This window comes from Numenius arquata, chromosome 2 (genome assembly GCF_964106895.1).
Source record: "Numenius arquata chromosome 2, bNumArq3.hap1.1, whole genome shotgun sequence".
NCBI lineage: Eukaryota > Metazoa > Chordata > Aves > Charadriiformes > Scolopacidae > Numenius > Numenius arquata.
The window spans coordinates 99,132,546-99,146,102 of NC_133577.1; the positions used below are offsets into that span (position 1 = coordinate 99,132,546).

The 13,557-nt window shown below is 43.9% G+C and overlaps 1 protein-coding gene across 1 annotated transcript; it reads right to left on the minus strand.

The window, feature by feature from the left end:
- Positions 1-8,719: 8,719 nt before the first annotated feature.
- LOC141462455 (prolactin-like) lies at positions 8,720-12,792 on the minus strand. The gene is made up of 5 exons (XM_074144275.1): positions 12,762-12,792; positions 12,498-12,649; positions 12,276-12,383; positions 10,672-10,842; positions 8,720-8,914 (listed from the first exon to the last, which is right to left on the minus strand). The coding sequence occupies exons 1-5, from the start codon at positions 12,790-12,792 to the stop codon at positions 8,720-8,722; spliced, it is 657 nt and encodes a 218-aa protein (XP_074000376.1).
- Between the last annotated feature and the right edge of the window lie 765 nt (positions 12,793-13,557).

The following is a 13,557-nucleotide window of genomic DNA, read 5'->3' on the forward strand; positions in this document are numbered from 1 at the left end:
GGAAATAGGGGCAGTTTGTAAATTGAGTGGAGAGCACAGGCTTCAAATGAGCAGTCTTCTAAGACTAACAATATTTGGACATTGTAAAGCTAACTAGTTTATGCCTCATAAATTTCCTAAAGTCTAACACCATTAAAATGACAAACTAATGATTTAAGAAGTATTCTTCAATACTCAGTTTTTTCTTGTGTCTTTTCCAGTCTTGTACTGATCTTAAAGTGAAATAGGAACTGGTGGTAAGTAAAATGAAGCGAAGAGCATGAAGCTGAAATTGTGCTCTGATTTATACATCCGCACTGTATACAATATTCATTAAAAACACACTGATAGAGAATCACTTTTATCTCTCATTGCAGTCAGACCAATTAATTTCTCTTGTGCATGAGATAAGAGTAACCTTATTTCCCTCAAGATAGTAAGTTGCTTTAGTTCTTTTTGATATTAATTGAAAGATGCAATAGGTTCATATTAGACAAACGTAAGCATTTTTAGTATGTTTTATCCATCTGTCCTCACCTACCAGTATTCAGTCAGCTTTAAATAGCATGGTCACAGGTCAGCTGATAAGCCTGGTAAAGTATTCAATACTAAAAGACAACCAATCAACCGACCAACCCTATGAAATATTCTGTGTTTAAATCACTTTGATTTGAATGCATGCAGGGAAACACAATTCACTAACTCCTGTCTTCTGTCCTGTAGATGAATGTTCCAGCATTCTCAACTCTGAGTTCCAGTGGCTTTTGTCAGGCTGTTAGTGCAATCTCTTGCAATCTCTTCTGTATTTCAAAACTGTAACGGCAATATGCAGAATTGTAGTCCAAATGCTCTAAGCAACAGAACTGTAATTGGAAAAACTGCCACTACAGCCATCTCGGAGAATTACTTAAGGAGATGGCACATGGCAGTAGCCTTATTTTCCTGACTTATTCCTATTTAAACCGGTGCCAATAAGTACACATTAGCCTCTGACTGTATCAAAGACAGGACGGTATTCTGTGTAATACAGGTAGCCTGAAGTAATATTATTAAAACTGTTTTACTTAAAACGATTTGCTTGCTTCATCCACTGCAAGGAAATCACTGTATGAATTTAAGTATCATTTTTGTTTATTTGCAAGGCTTTATAGCTCAAAATGGGAGCAGAACTTTTTTTTCCATTATCATATATTTATAAATGCATTTGTTGAGAAGAAATTCTAAAGCTATTTTATGTTACAGGTAAAACCTTTTGGAGAACCTTATGTTTTTATAGGGACTGTTTAATTTCTAGCAGATTCATATATTTTATAGTCAAAAGAGATTATTGTGATAATCTAGTCTGGCTTTCCTCATCATGCACGCCATGAATGTTTCTAATTATTCTTGTCTTGAGCTTCAAAGGTTTTTGAACTGTATTGTACGTCTTTCAAAAAGCCATGCAATTGTTTTTTTACATTTTACCTTTTAGTGGATGATCTACTATTCCCCTTGTTATGTTTATGATCTGGGAGGTGAAGTTTAGATGCATTTGCAGCTAAAAAAAATGAGATTGCAGTGATGAAGCTTGTATCACAATCTTTATGCGTGACCAGGTTAGTTTTGTATCCCGCCTTGTGCATGTCTTGCCTTCTAAGTGGTCGACTGTGCAGTCCTAGTCTTGCATTATCTGTTATTCTTTTGCATGTGATTTCCTACGCTTGTTTTAAAGAAAAAAGAAATTACAGAAAAATTAAGAAGCCATCTCCTCCTGTGGTGACAAACCCTCATTAGCGTAAGCTGCTTAGATACCTCTCCTCGGAAGGCGCTTGCATGCATTTAGTATGCCATGTGTTATATGCTGTTCAGTAACGTGAGAAATTTAGTCCGTCCTATCATGCAATTGAAATCCCAGAACCAACTCATATTCTGACTAAAACCTTTTGGGATGAACAGACAGATTGCGTGCCCATGGGGGTGAATTTACTCTCCAGTCGTCCTGTTGAAGTCATAGTCCTGCCCTGTTTGAATAACTCCTACTTGAAGGACCACCAACTGTTGGTGGCCCGGATTCTTCTGAAATGGCACTTGCTAGTGTCTGCCTACAGAGAAGGGCATGCACGGATTTCCAAATTACCATCAAATGATCAAGTGGAGGTACATGTGTGTTAGGGATATTCATTGGTGCTTCCCATTTTGGAGGAAATCAGTGTATGGTGGGGGTGATTGGGGTTTTCCCATCTCACTTTTCAGCGACAAGGAGTCTTCACAGCTGCTCATATTCTTTTACTGCAAATCCATTGAGCATCAGTGTTAGAAGCAACATTTCTGGAGAGGGGAGATAGGATTCAGAGTGTTCCTTGGGAAATTCTTTCAGTTGATGGTGTTGCAAGCACCAAATGTGAACTGCTGTCAAAACTCTGAGCCGACGTGCTAAACAGAATACCTCTGAAGGATGTCGCACTGAGGCAAAGATCAAGCAAGGCTCATGCAGAATTTGTTTCACAGTTGTAATGTTATATATGTTTTAAATTGAGCAAGTTCTGGTTTCACTGCAGCCTATTAAAACTTACACCATTTCACGGCCCTCCAAATCTCTTAACACCTCCTACCAGTATTCTTATTCCACAGCTAGAATAAAGTTTCAATATGCCAGATAAAACATTCTTCACTTGAAAATGCTGATCAAGCATTCTTAAAAAAGCTAAAAGTATACATGTGAATTTTGAACCATACCTAAAATAGCCTGATTCAATTAGTCAAAATGGACTTAGGCCCATGACACATATGACCTTGATTCCTCTCATTTTAAGCTATTTAAAGGAGAAGTGTCCCTTTAGTCCATACTGTGAAAACTTGGTAAATGAGAAACAGCACTCAGTATGAATGCAAAAATATAATTTTCTTACAGAGCCAGTCTTTTCTGTGTGAAGGATTAAGTAGTAAGTATTCTTTTTCTTCAAATAATGTATGCATGCTAGTTATGAAAGAACAAAACACAAATTGTACACAAAATACCCAGCAGGTGTTTGAAGTGCCTCATGGCAGTCACATCGCAGAGGTGTAAGGCATTGAATGCATCTGGTATTAGGGAGTGTCATGGTAGATATCCATGGCATTTTATGGTTAAAACCAGCAGCATATCACTTTGGCTTCAAATGTATGATGTGGTGGATGACCCTGCAGCATGATTGTAGAGTATCTATCTCAGGTACTTCCTATGTATGGCATTTTGAGATTATTGTTCCAGGCTGTAGAAAATTATGAAGGGATCCTCGGGCTGGGCAGAGTTCAGGTGCCTCAATTTCCCCCTGTACTTGGCACTGGTGAGGCCCCACCTCGAGTGCTGTGTCCAGTTTTGGGCCCCTTACCACAAAAAAGACACTGAGGTCCTGGAGCAGGTCCAGAGAAGGGCAACGAAGCCGGTGAGGGATCTGGAGAGTGAGTCTTATGAAGAAAGGCTGAGGGAGCTGGGGTTGTTCAGCCTGGAGAAAAGGAGGCTGAGGGGAGACATCACTCTCTACTACTACCTGAAAGGAGGTTGTAGAGAAGCGGGGATTGGTCTCTTCTCCCAAGTCACAGGTGATAGGACAAGAGGAAATGGCCTCAAGTTGCACCACGGAAGGTTCAGGTTGGATATTAGGAAAAATTTTTACACTGAAAGGGTTATTGAGCATTGGAATGGGCTGCCCAGGGAGGTGGTTGAGGCACCATCCCTGGAGATATTCAAAAGGCCAGACATAGTGTTTAGTGACATGGTTTAGTGATGGTTTTTATCAGAGTTAGTTAGGTTGATGGTTGGACTAGATGATCTTAAAGGTCCCTTCCAACCTAGACAGTTCTACGATTCTAAATTCCAAACTACAATTGAAAAAACCCAGCTCTTCAGAGGCCATTAACAATGCAGATATTTATACTCGTTGGGCACCTCTCTGTTTAGTCTGGCAGCATATCAGTGCTAATGTAACACAGAATACAACCTGGAAAGGCAGAAAGGGCCGAGACCGAGTACTCGCTTTGTTACCCGAGCTGCAGGCTCCAGTGCCCCCAGGCTGCGCTGCTGAGACAGGGATCTGGCTGCACAGCCAAGCAGCCTGAGGAACAGGAGGGGCTTTTCTCACCCCACCTACTGGAGATCCTCCAGATGGGTCTGCATGTGGATCTTGAAAGTCTGTTCTTAAGGTCAGTCACTCAAAGCAGTGTCTCTGATACCTAACAAGAAGAATTTCCATATCTAGGCCTGGCTCTTGGTGTATTAAAAGGTATGACAAGTGATGCGGATTATGCCAGTCCGCATCCGGCACAGTCACGTTTCATTGCGTGTAAACAACTGTGCACACGAGAGGCCAGCTAGCTCCTCCGTGGACCTCATACAACTTTGCTGAAAGCTGGATTTGCTGACCACACCTGTGTCAGCACTTACACTTTGGTTGCACAGATTTATAGCATAAAATAATTTTCTAACAGTTCTCCTGTTTGTATTGATTCTTTGCCAAGCAGGAATTAATTGTTACGATCTGCTGAGGAGAACAGGACTGCTTTAAGGCATAAAACTGCATTACTAACTTGAGTGTCAGAACAATAGTACAATGGTCAAATGTCACTCCTGAGCTGCAGTAATACATCAGATTTGTTTTATCCGCTGGGATTTACTAGTACTGGGGTTTAAATACCAGTTGCCATCGCTGTAGCCACACAGCTCTTCTGACGAATATATGTTCTGCAGTCAAAAGACCGACATAAATTAAGTACATTCACATGCTTCAGCACGCTCTTACCAAGAAGACCGTTGCTGATTTTCACAAACTAGAAGGGAAGACAAACCAATTTCAAGCAAATTGGCTGTAAATTCAGTGCCTTAAGAAAGGCCCAGAGAGAAATTAGGGCCCAATTAACTTGGGACTTAGTTTTGGACCATGGGGAGACCAAAAGACCCTGTTCGCAGTGCACAGAATTGCCATTGACTGTAGAAGTCTTCAATGAATGTGCTTCTAAGTTGTTGAGTGCTGCTGTATAAGGTAAACTGAGGTACTTAAGTCTGGATCTGAGATGCTCCTCAGATGGGTTTGCACCTAAATTAGCTGCCAGAAAATAGCAACTCCCACTCCTTGGTTTCCTATGGATACTGGTTGTATTTCTAAGCAATGAAGCTGGGCATGGTGGATGGGGATATCACAGGGCAACGTCTCAACAGTGATCCTCCAGTATTCACCTAAACTCCCAGACACCTTTTATAAACATCTAGCCCTTGAGGAAATCCTAGGTTTTTCCAAGTAATTTTTTTCTTTGCATGTCAACATTGGAGTATAATGCAGAGTTGCTGAACATTAATGCATATCATTCAAAGAAATCTGTTTCCATTTGTTTCTGCTTTGCTTTCATGCTGTTTTAGATAAGAGTTAAACTACAAGTCTCTCTTGTGACATCTGTCAATCTATCAAGGAAACATCAGCACATACTAGACTCAGTCTAAATTTAAGATACACTATCAAAGCCATTTAGCACATTATGAAAGAAACAAAATGCATTTTCAGTCACTGAGAGTGTATCATCATCCTTCATCATCCTGAAAAGAATCATGGAATTGACTAGGTTGGAAGGGACCTTTCAGATCATTGAGTCCAACCATCAACACTGCCAAAACCATCACTAAACCATATCGCGAAGTACCATGTCTACACGTCTTTTAAATACCTCCAGGGATGGCAGTTCCACCACTTCCCTGGGTAGTTCCAGTGTTCAATAACCCTTTTGGTGTAGAATTTTTTCCTAATATCCAATCTAAACCTCCCCTGGCACAACTTGAGGCAGTTTCCTCTTGTCCTACTGCCTGTTACTTGGGACAAGAGACCAACCCACACCTTGCTGCAGCCTCCTTTCAGGCAGTTCTAGAGAGCGATGAGGTCCCCCCTGGAAAAGTTATGACAAGGAAATGTCTAATGTACAAAAGCCACTACCACTAACTGAAAACATGAATTGGGACTTTACAAAAATGTCAGTATTCTGGTGCTATCCTGCAGCCTTTCATGGAATAAGGTGTGAAGAACACTGGAGATATTTTTAATTCTTAATTTTGTTTGGCTGACAAGGAAAGTTAAGGGAAACAGGTTGTTCCGCAAAGTGAAATTACAGCATGACTTACCAATAACATACATGGTTACAGGTTGTTGCACATGAGCCCAGCACTTAACTGGAAGGCAATCCTGAATTTCTGTTTTTTCCATCAATTGGCAAAGTTGTTTCTCTTAATATTCTCAGATGCAAATGCTGCATTCCTTAAACTCCAAAGCATTGGATTGCAGTGCCCAATTTTACATTTTCAAATGTTCCTAGCCAGTTTCACTGCTGTCTTGGAGAGAAATCCTGCAGGAGATGAAGTATTCCCCTGTGTAAAAAGCAACCATCATTGATATTTCTGTTTGAGGCATTGGTGGCCAGAGAGAAAAAACCATGCCCTTCTCAGCCAACTGCTCAGTTGTTTTCTCGCTCAAAAGAGGAAGCTGGGTGATGTTGGCAATACAGGGAGGCTTTTGTTTTACCAACATGCCTCTCTTCAGCCAAAGGTAAATCTTGAAATGTAACACTAATTTGTGACGGTAAATGAGTATGAATGACTACGGGTAATACTTCAGTGCATTGCTGTTCCTCCTGTGGCGTCGGCTTCCTTGTTTTCTCTATTTTTGTGTTTCTCTACAGCAAAACGTTCACAGGGCTTTGCCGTTTGAAGGAGATGAGAGTTATTTTTTATTATCTGCTCCATTTGCAACATTTTTTTGGGGTGTCTTCCCAGCTGCGGGACTTCCTAGTAGCCGTTACGGTTGATTTCCGAGTCACTTTGCAACTCGCTCTGAGAGCCACCAAGCCCCCCGCCCGCGGGGACGCGGCCACCTCCCGCCCGCTGGTCCCCGCGTCGCCCCCGTGTGGCATTACGGGGCGCAGCGCGTCAGCCCCGGCCGGGGGATCCGGGGGAGCGGGACGGGACGGGGCCGGGCGCTGCCGGTCCCCGAGGGAACGTCCTTCCGTCAGCCCGCCCCGTGTCTGTCACCTTTCGCTTCCGGTGGGTGACACCGTGGCGGACTTGCACAGCGCACGGCCTCTCTTCGCCCCGGTGGAGAGGGGTCACCCCGACACCGGTTTTCTCCGTAACAAATGCACGCTTGCCCGGCTTCAGCGTTTCAGAGACAGCCACGGTCCCTTGGTGGCCCAGGAGGAGCACAGCGCCAGTGTGCTGCTCTACTCTGGGGCTGCGGCTGCTCTGGGTGACAGGACAAATGTTAGAACTGTTAATTGCTACTACATCTTCTGTAATAGCAGGTAGATGCAGGCAGAGTGGGCAACCCCCTCTGCTTCTGTCTGTTTGCCCAGAGGAGCCTCCCTTTTCTCTCCTTGGAGCTGTGTTTAGTTTCCAGAATTTCTTCAAACTGCACGAGTGCTGTGATTGCATTCTGTGTTCGTAGCATCTTGCTGCTTAAGGAACCGCAGGTAGTAACTTCTTCAGGGCAGGCACTATATAACCCCTTACATTTCTACCATACCTGGCACGACAGGGACCAGATGTGAATTGTGAACACTCACAGCTTCTAGCTGAAAAAGTACATCAGCTGGCTACTTAATGGTAGATATCTGAGGATATTGGCAGTTACGGAGATGTAACTGAAAAGGACGTTCCTCAGCTCTGCATAAATGTTTCTTTGAAACATTTTCCTGCTGAGTTTATCAAGCCCAAATCCACTGTCCTTATTAAATAATCACCAGCATTTTACTCTCCATTCTTGGCAGCCCAAGCTCCAGCTACTGTCAACAACCATCAAGATCAGGGGAGGCCAGAAAAGAGCATTCAGGGATGAAATTGTCAATATTAAAGATAAATCCATGTTGATTATAAATGTCTGTTCAAATGGCTCATTTAGGATCTGAATGCAAAAATGTTTGTTCTATAAACAGCCATCAGCATCACCCCACTGCTAGGAAAATGTGACTGCTATAAAATACCTGACAGCTTTCAGATTTTTATTTACTATGGAGTTTGTCATCATTACTGCAAAACCCAAGCCCTGTGTCAGCATGTATTATGGGAAAGAGACTTGCTGCTACATCACCCATCCTCAGCCCTCGGATCAAAATGGGACCAGAATTCTGACTTACCTTTCATATAGAAACTGTTTCTTTAGGAGTTTCTACTGAAATCAGTGAAGATATTGCAGGTATAAAAGAGCATTCAAAATGAATAAAAGTGCTAGGAAGGCCCATAGAAATTAGTATGTTGTGAACTCCAGGCCGTGGGCCCTGGAGTTACATGAACTGATCAAAAGCAGTACCACTCTTCAGTGTTAAGCACTATTCTGCAAGTAAGTATGTATGTAGAAATGGGGAGAAACTTTTTTTTTTTTTTTTACATAAAAATATACTTTATTGATAGTATATAGATGTATTTGTACCAGGATTTAACAGACTGAATTTCACTTTCAACTAGGTATATATCCTAACTGTGTGAATCGGCCATAATATAGTCTGTCATAGTGTGCAAGGACATTTATTATCTACTGCTAGAATACTCCTTTTTATCTGATGCGTTAACCCACATACACACATGATGCTTTATTTAATATTTCATCTGCATAGGTCAACCGTGTCAAGTAGCTGCCAAAGAATTTCAAAACCACTTTCCTATTAAAATTACTGTAAATGTGATAATTTATAAATTGTATTTTTTCATCTTTATAAACAACATGCTGAAGACTGTATGTCAAGAGATTACAACTCAACAACTATTTTCTGGCATAATCCTACATTTCAGAATTTTTAAGTAGCTTTGGACTTTATTAGAGTCTCTTCTGAAACAGTGAATAAAGTCAGAGTCACTCATCATGTCTGCTTCATTACCAATTGATAAACCAGTGGCTTCAGATGATGCCATTCCATTTAATGAATTGCTGATCATCCCCATTGACTGCATCTGTATTGAAAACAGGAAAAGAAGTACAACTCGTAACTATACATACAAATAATCTTTAAAATACTAGTGCAGAAGTCAACCGAGGCATCACTGTGCTGGGCTGTTCAATTCCAGACCTTTCACATACTTATTGAAGATATCTGTAAAGTTCCTTACATAGAATAACATTGTCTTTTTATCTTAACAGTATCTATACAACCTTTAGACTAGCCTGAAATGATCTGATACATTAGTAATGCAAGAACACTGGGCTATAAATCCATCTGAGTTTAAGTAGAGGAACCCCTGTTTGGTAATTGTTATTTTCTCTTGAAGTAAGATAGCAAATTTTCTTGAAAACTTTAGTCATTTATTTTAATGAGTTTTCGGAAGGGAAGCTTCTAATGTGAGCATTCACCAGTGCTGTTTAATCTGGTGAACTCTGCAGGCTGTTATCACCTCTCAGAGTAGGAGCTTCACAACAGAACTAAGCTTAGAATAAGTGCCCTGAAGAAAAACACAGCTGCAAAATACTGGAATGCATTTGCGTTGTTTGCTTCATTTTTTAAAATTGTATTTCTACCTTGTGGTATGTCCATAGTACAGAGAGGTCAAACCTTCAATGACTTCCTTCTTAGTAATTCATTCAAAGGTTTTTTAGAAAAGTAAAATCAGGTAAATATACCAGAAGCATGTGGCTAGATTAGAGTTTGATGGCTTGCCTCAGTTACAGAATGAAGCAAACAAAGGTCAAGCTTTGAGGTTGAACACCCCCGAACTTTAAAGCCATTTTAACCCAGAACCATGGCTGCTCTAGGAAGATGGACTTTTTCCATTTGTAACTCTCAGAGTCATCCTAATCAGGGCTGCATTTCAGAGCAGGGTACAATTCCTCCTACTCTAGTGATGAGCTGTTTATAATTCAAAAACTTTTATTCCCCACCTGTGTTCATAAAGCTGAAAGGTGATCTACTAGTGTAAGCTATTAGTTTATTATTCACTTTTTAGTGAAACAGACACCTTGGCAGTGTAGCCAATTCAGAGAATGGACACACAGCCCTCATTTGTTTAGCCAAAACTACAAAGAAGTTTAGATATGAATGCACAAGAAATATGAAGATCAGGACTTCTAGCTAGTAATGAGAAGACAGAAATGGAAATAACAAAAAAATTACATCCAATAATTTATATATGATCTGCCAGAATTTGAAGTGGAGTTTTGAAATTATTTTGTGACTGGTGTCTGACTTCAGCAATGCCACTGTTGTCTTGAAGAACTTATCCCAGCATAAAATTGTTGCCTTAGGAAGGGGCTCTTTGCAGCAGACAGCAGTGATACTTGAATTACTTAGGATGTAAATCCAAATAAAACTGAAAACAATAATTAAGTATTTGTCATGGTCTACCCACATCTCCCCTTCTGCCCTAGAAAAGTCATTACTGGCTCATATATGAAGCTGTAAATGGCTTTAGTCTTTGCACTTGTCTCTTTCATATATTTCATAGTAATAAAATATTGCTCTACGCATCTGGACATATATAATGTCATCTACATATATGCTAATCCATAAGCCAAGTCACATCCTTTGGCTGAAAAATTCCTGTATCTGTAACAAAGTCCAGCATTGCTCGATCAGAGCCTCTGTTGGCACTAAGGCTGTAGCCCATGTGAGAGCAGACATTGTCGTTGTTGTCCCCCCCCCAACTACCCCAAGTCCTCCCCGAAGTCACTCATGCCATGTGACTGGTGTAAATAAAAGCTACATTGAAAATCTTGCCTTTTCTGTTACTTTCTCAACTCCAGTTGAGAGCTCGTGTACCATATTGCTGATTTGCTTAGCTTTGCTAAGGCTGTCGTCAGGTAGCTCTTGATGGTGCTGGTTGAAGTGAGACAGTGGCTCTTTCCAGGCTTGCAAAAGTTTCAGTATCAAGTGAGTTAATTCTTCTCTCTTATAAATTAAAACAGTAAAAAATTTCTCTGTTAGTTTGCAGCAGGTCATATGAACGCTGTTAGACAGTCTCACAGTGAAATCTCAGCGGGATTAGGTTTTACAACTGCAATTCAGTAGTTTTCAAATATCCAGAACTTAAGGGTCTGTCTGCGGTTATTTGCTTAGATATGAGCGACACCCAAAAGTTGTTTTTGTCTTATTTTCAAGTTTCTTAGACTCCTAAGCTTTGTAATACCTCAAGCTGTGGAGTGCAGCATGAGCAAAATTGTGGCACTCCTGTCAAAATGACTTGGAACTGAAAAAGTTTTCCAGAACTCCCACATCTCTCAAGAGCCCAGGGAGCCTCATCTAGACATCTCCGTTTGCTGGTGTGGAAGCACAGGTGTTTCCTCACACCTTCCATGGTTATAGCTGTATTGGTTAGAGGTCCGCTGCAGACAAACCTCCCAGAAGGTGCCTGGTGGTCAGGACTGTTGCTTCTTTAACAGAAGCTCAACGGCCATAAGGCTTCTCTTGCAATATAAGTTCAGAAATAAGTTCGATGGGTTAAAGCTTCCTAAAGCAGGCAGGGCTTCATTTCCCATTCCCATTCATTTCCAGGGGAGCTTCTAAATGTCTTGGGGGAAGCTCCTCACCCCATCACAACCAAAGAGCAAAACGTTAACATTTGTCTCCACCCGCCTCCTCCTAGAGGCAAAAGTTTCTCCTGCTGCTGTATCCTCAACGTTACAATCTGCTTTTTCTCTGTCTAAAGAGACTCTTCCTGCCCTTCTCTAAACTAATAACGATTTTTTTCCTCTTTGCCATTGCAACTGTCTAAAACAATTTGCTGTTCTTTTCCCCTTACCTAACTACCGATTCAGAGATAATGACTGTTATTTCTTTCTCCTGATTGCTTTTTCTACTTTGCAGTGACACTGATTAATTTATGTTACATGAACAGTTTCCTAAGTTTCTCTTCTACAGAGACTGCCACAACAAAATCAAAGGGATGTCTGCCCATCAGTCATTCGGACAAAGTACTACTGCAATACCTGTATTATAACTAATAAATATGATTTAAGCATATGGAACCATATACAGCTTTTTTAACAGAATGAACTAATGATTCATATGCAATATCTCTGTCATGTGCACCTGTTTGGGGTCAAAACTTACCAGCTTCTTCAATCCAAACTGTTGATGAAGCACCGGAGGCATAAAAACCTCTCTGCCCACCTCCAGCCTGGCTGGGGTGGGGGACCACCGCAGCGTGATGGGTGAGATATTCGGGGGCTCTGACGGGACGGGGGATATTTCTCCGTTTCTTCAGGGAGGGTAGAAGGAGGCGGTGAGACCCACGGAGCCCCCTCCCAAGCCCCTAACCCCGCGGGATTCTGCGGTGCCCCTCGCCCGCCCCGTCTCCGCTCGCCGCCGCAGCTCTGCCTTACCGGGATTTTTTGGGCGTATTCTTTGCCGTTGGGGGTCAGCATCCCCGACGTGTGGCACTTCCGAGCGGGCTTCCCCAGCTCGTTGTCACGGGGGGGGAAATGTTTTTCCTAAGGGGGAAGAAAACCTAAAGAAACACCGACAGCAGCCCCCCGCCCCGCCGATCGCCGCTCCCAGGGCGGCGGGAGCCCGCTCCTCGGCGGCGGGCCCGGCCCGGCACTCACCAGCTCGGCGTAGAGCGCCGTGGAGAGGCTGTGGATCCTGCCCGAGTGTCGGATCACCCGGTCGAAGAGATCGGCCACGGTCAGGAGGCGGCAGCCGGCTTCCCCCGGGGCGCAGACCAGCAGCCACAGCAGTGCCAGCTCCGCGGCGGCACCTGCGGAGAGCCCGACGGCGTCGGGGGGGCGTCGGGGCGACTGGCCGGCCCCGGCCCCCCCCCCCCGGCTTCGCTCCCCTCCGCTCCTCTCCGCCTTGCCTGCCGCCCTCACCTGCTCGCCCCGCCGCCCGGGCGATGGCCATGGCGCCGCGGAGCCCGCTGCCCGGCGCGGAGCGGCTGGGATCGGCCAGCGCCGGAGCTGCCCCCGCATCCCCTATATATGCCGGGTGGGGATGTACGCAGCGGGAGGGGCGGGGGGATATCTCCCGGTCATGACGGGTCCCTCCGTGACATGCCCAGCCCGCGGCCACCGTGAGCAAGCCGCCTGCAGGGCTCCCGGCTCGGCGGGCGGGAGCGACCCTGGCACCGACGGGACCAGCTGCCCTCCGGCAGCCCACGGGTCGCAGCAGAAATGGGTGTCCCAGGTTCTGTGGCGGGGTTACTATCCGCCCCCGCGCCGTGGGGCCAGGGCTGCCCTGCTGTCGGTGTCACAGCACAGCCCCTCCATCCCCCGCTCCGTGGGCAGAAGGGGGCGGCTCCTGCCCCCGCAGAGAAGTGGCGTGTCCCGGTCTTTACCAGCACGCCCACTGCCGTCGGAGGGGGTAAGTATGTGAGAACTGAAACCAGGCAAATAAACTGCTCTTGACAGTGATAATGGGGGGGTTTATACAAGGACAGCAATGGGGCAACATGAGGGGTAGGAGAGAACCCTGGCCTGATGACATTAATCTCTTAACCATCTCTTCTAATCACACAGTTAAGATCAGATCTGCTTTCCCGGCTCTCTTTCAGCTGGCCAGAGGTAAATCCACTGAAGGTGTGATAGCCAATGACTGTGTGCTTGCTGGTACAAGCGTGCCTGAAGACAGTTGGTGATGCCTCATATGGCTAAAAGGTTCAGGGGGTAA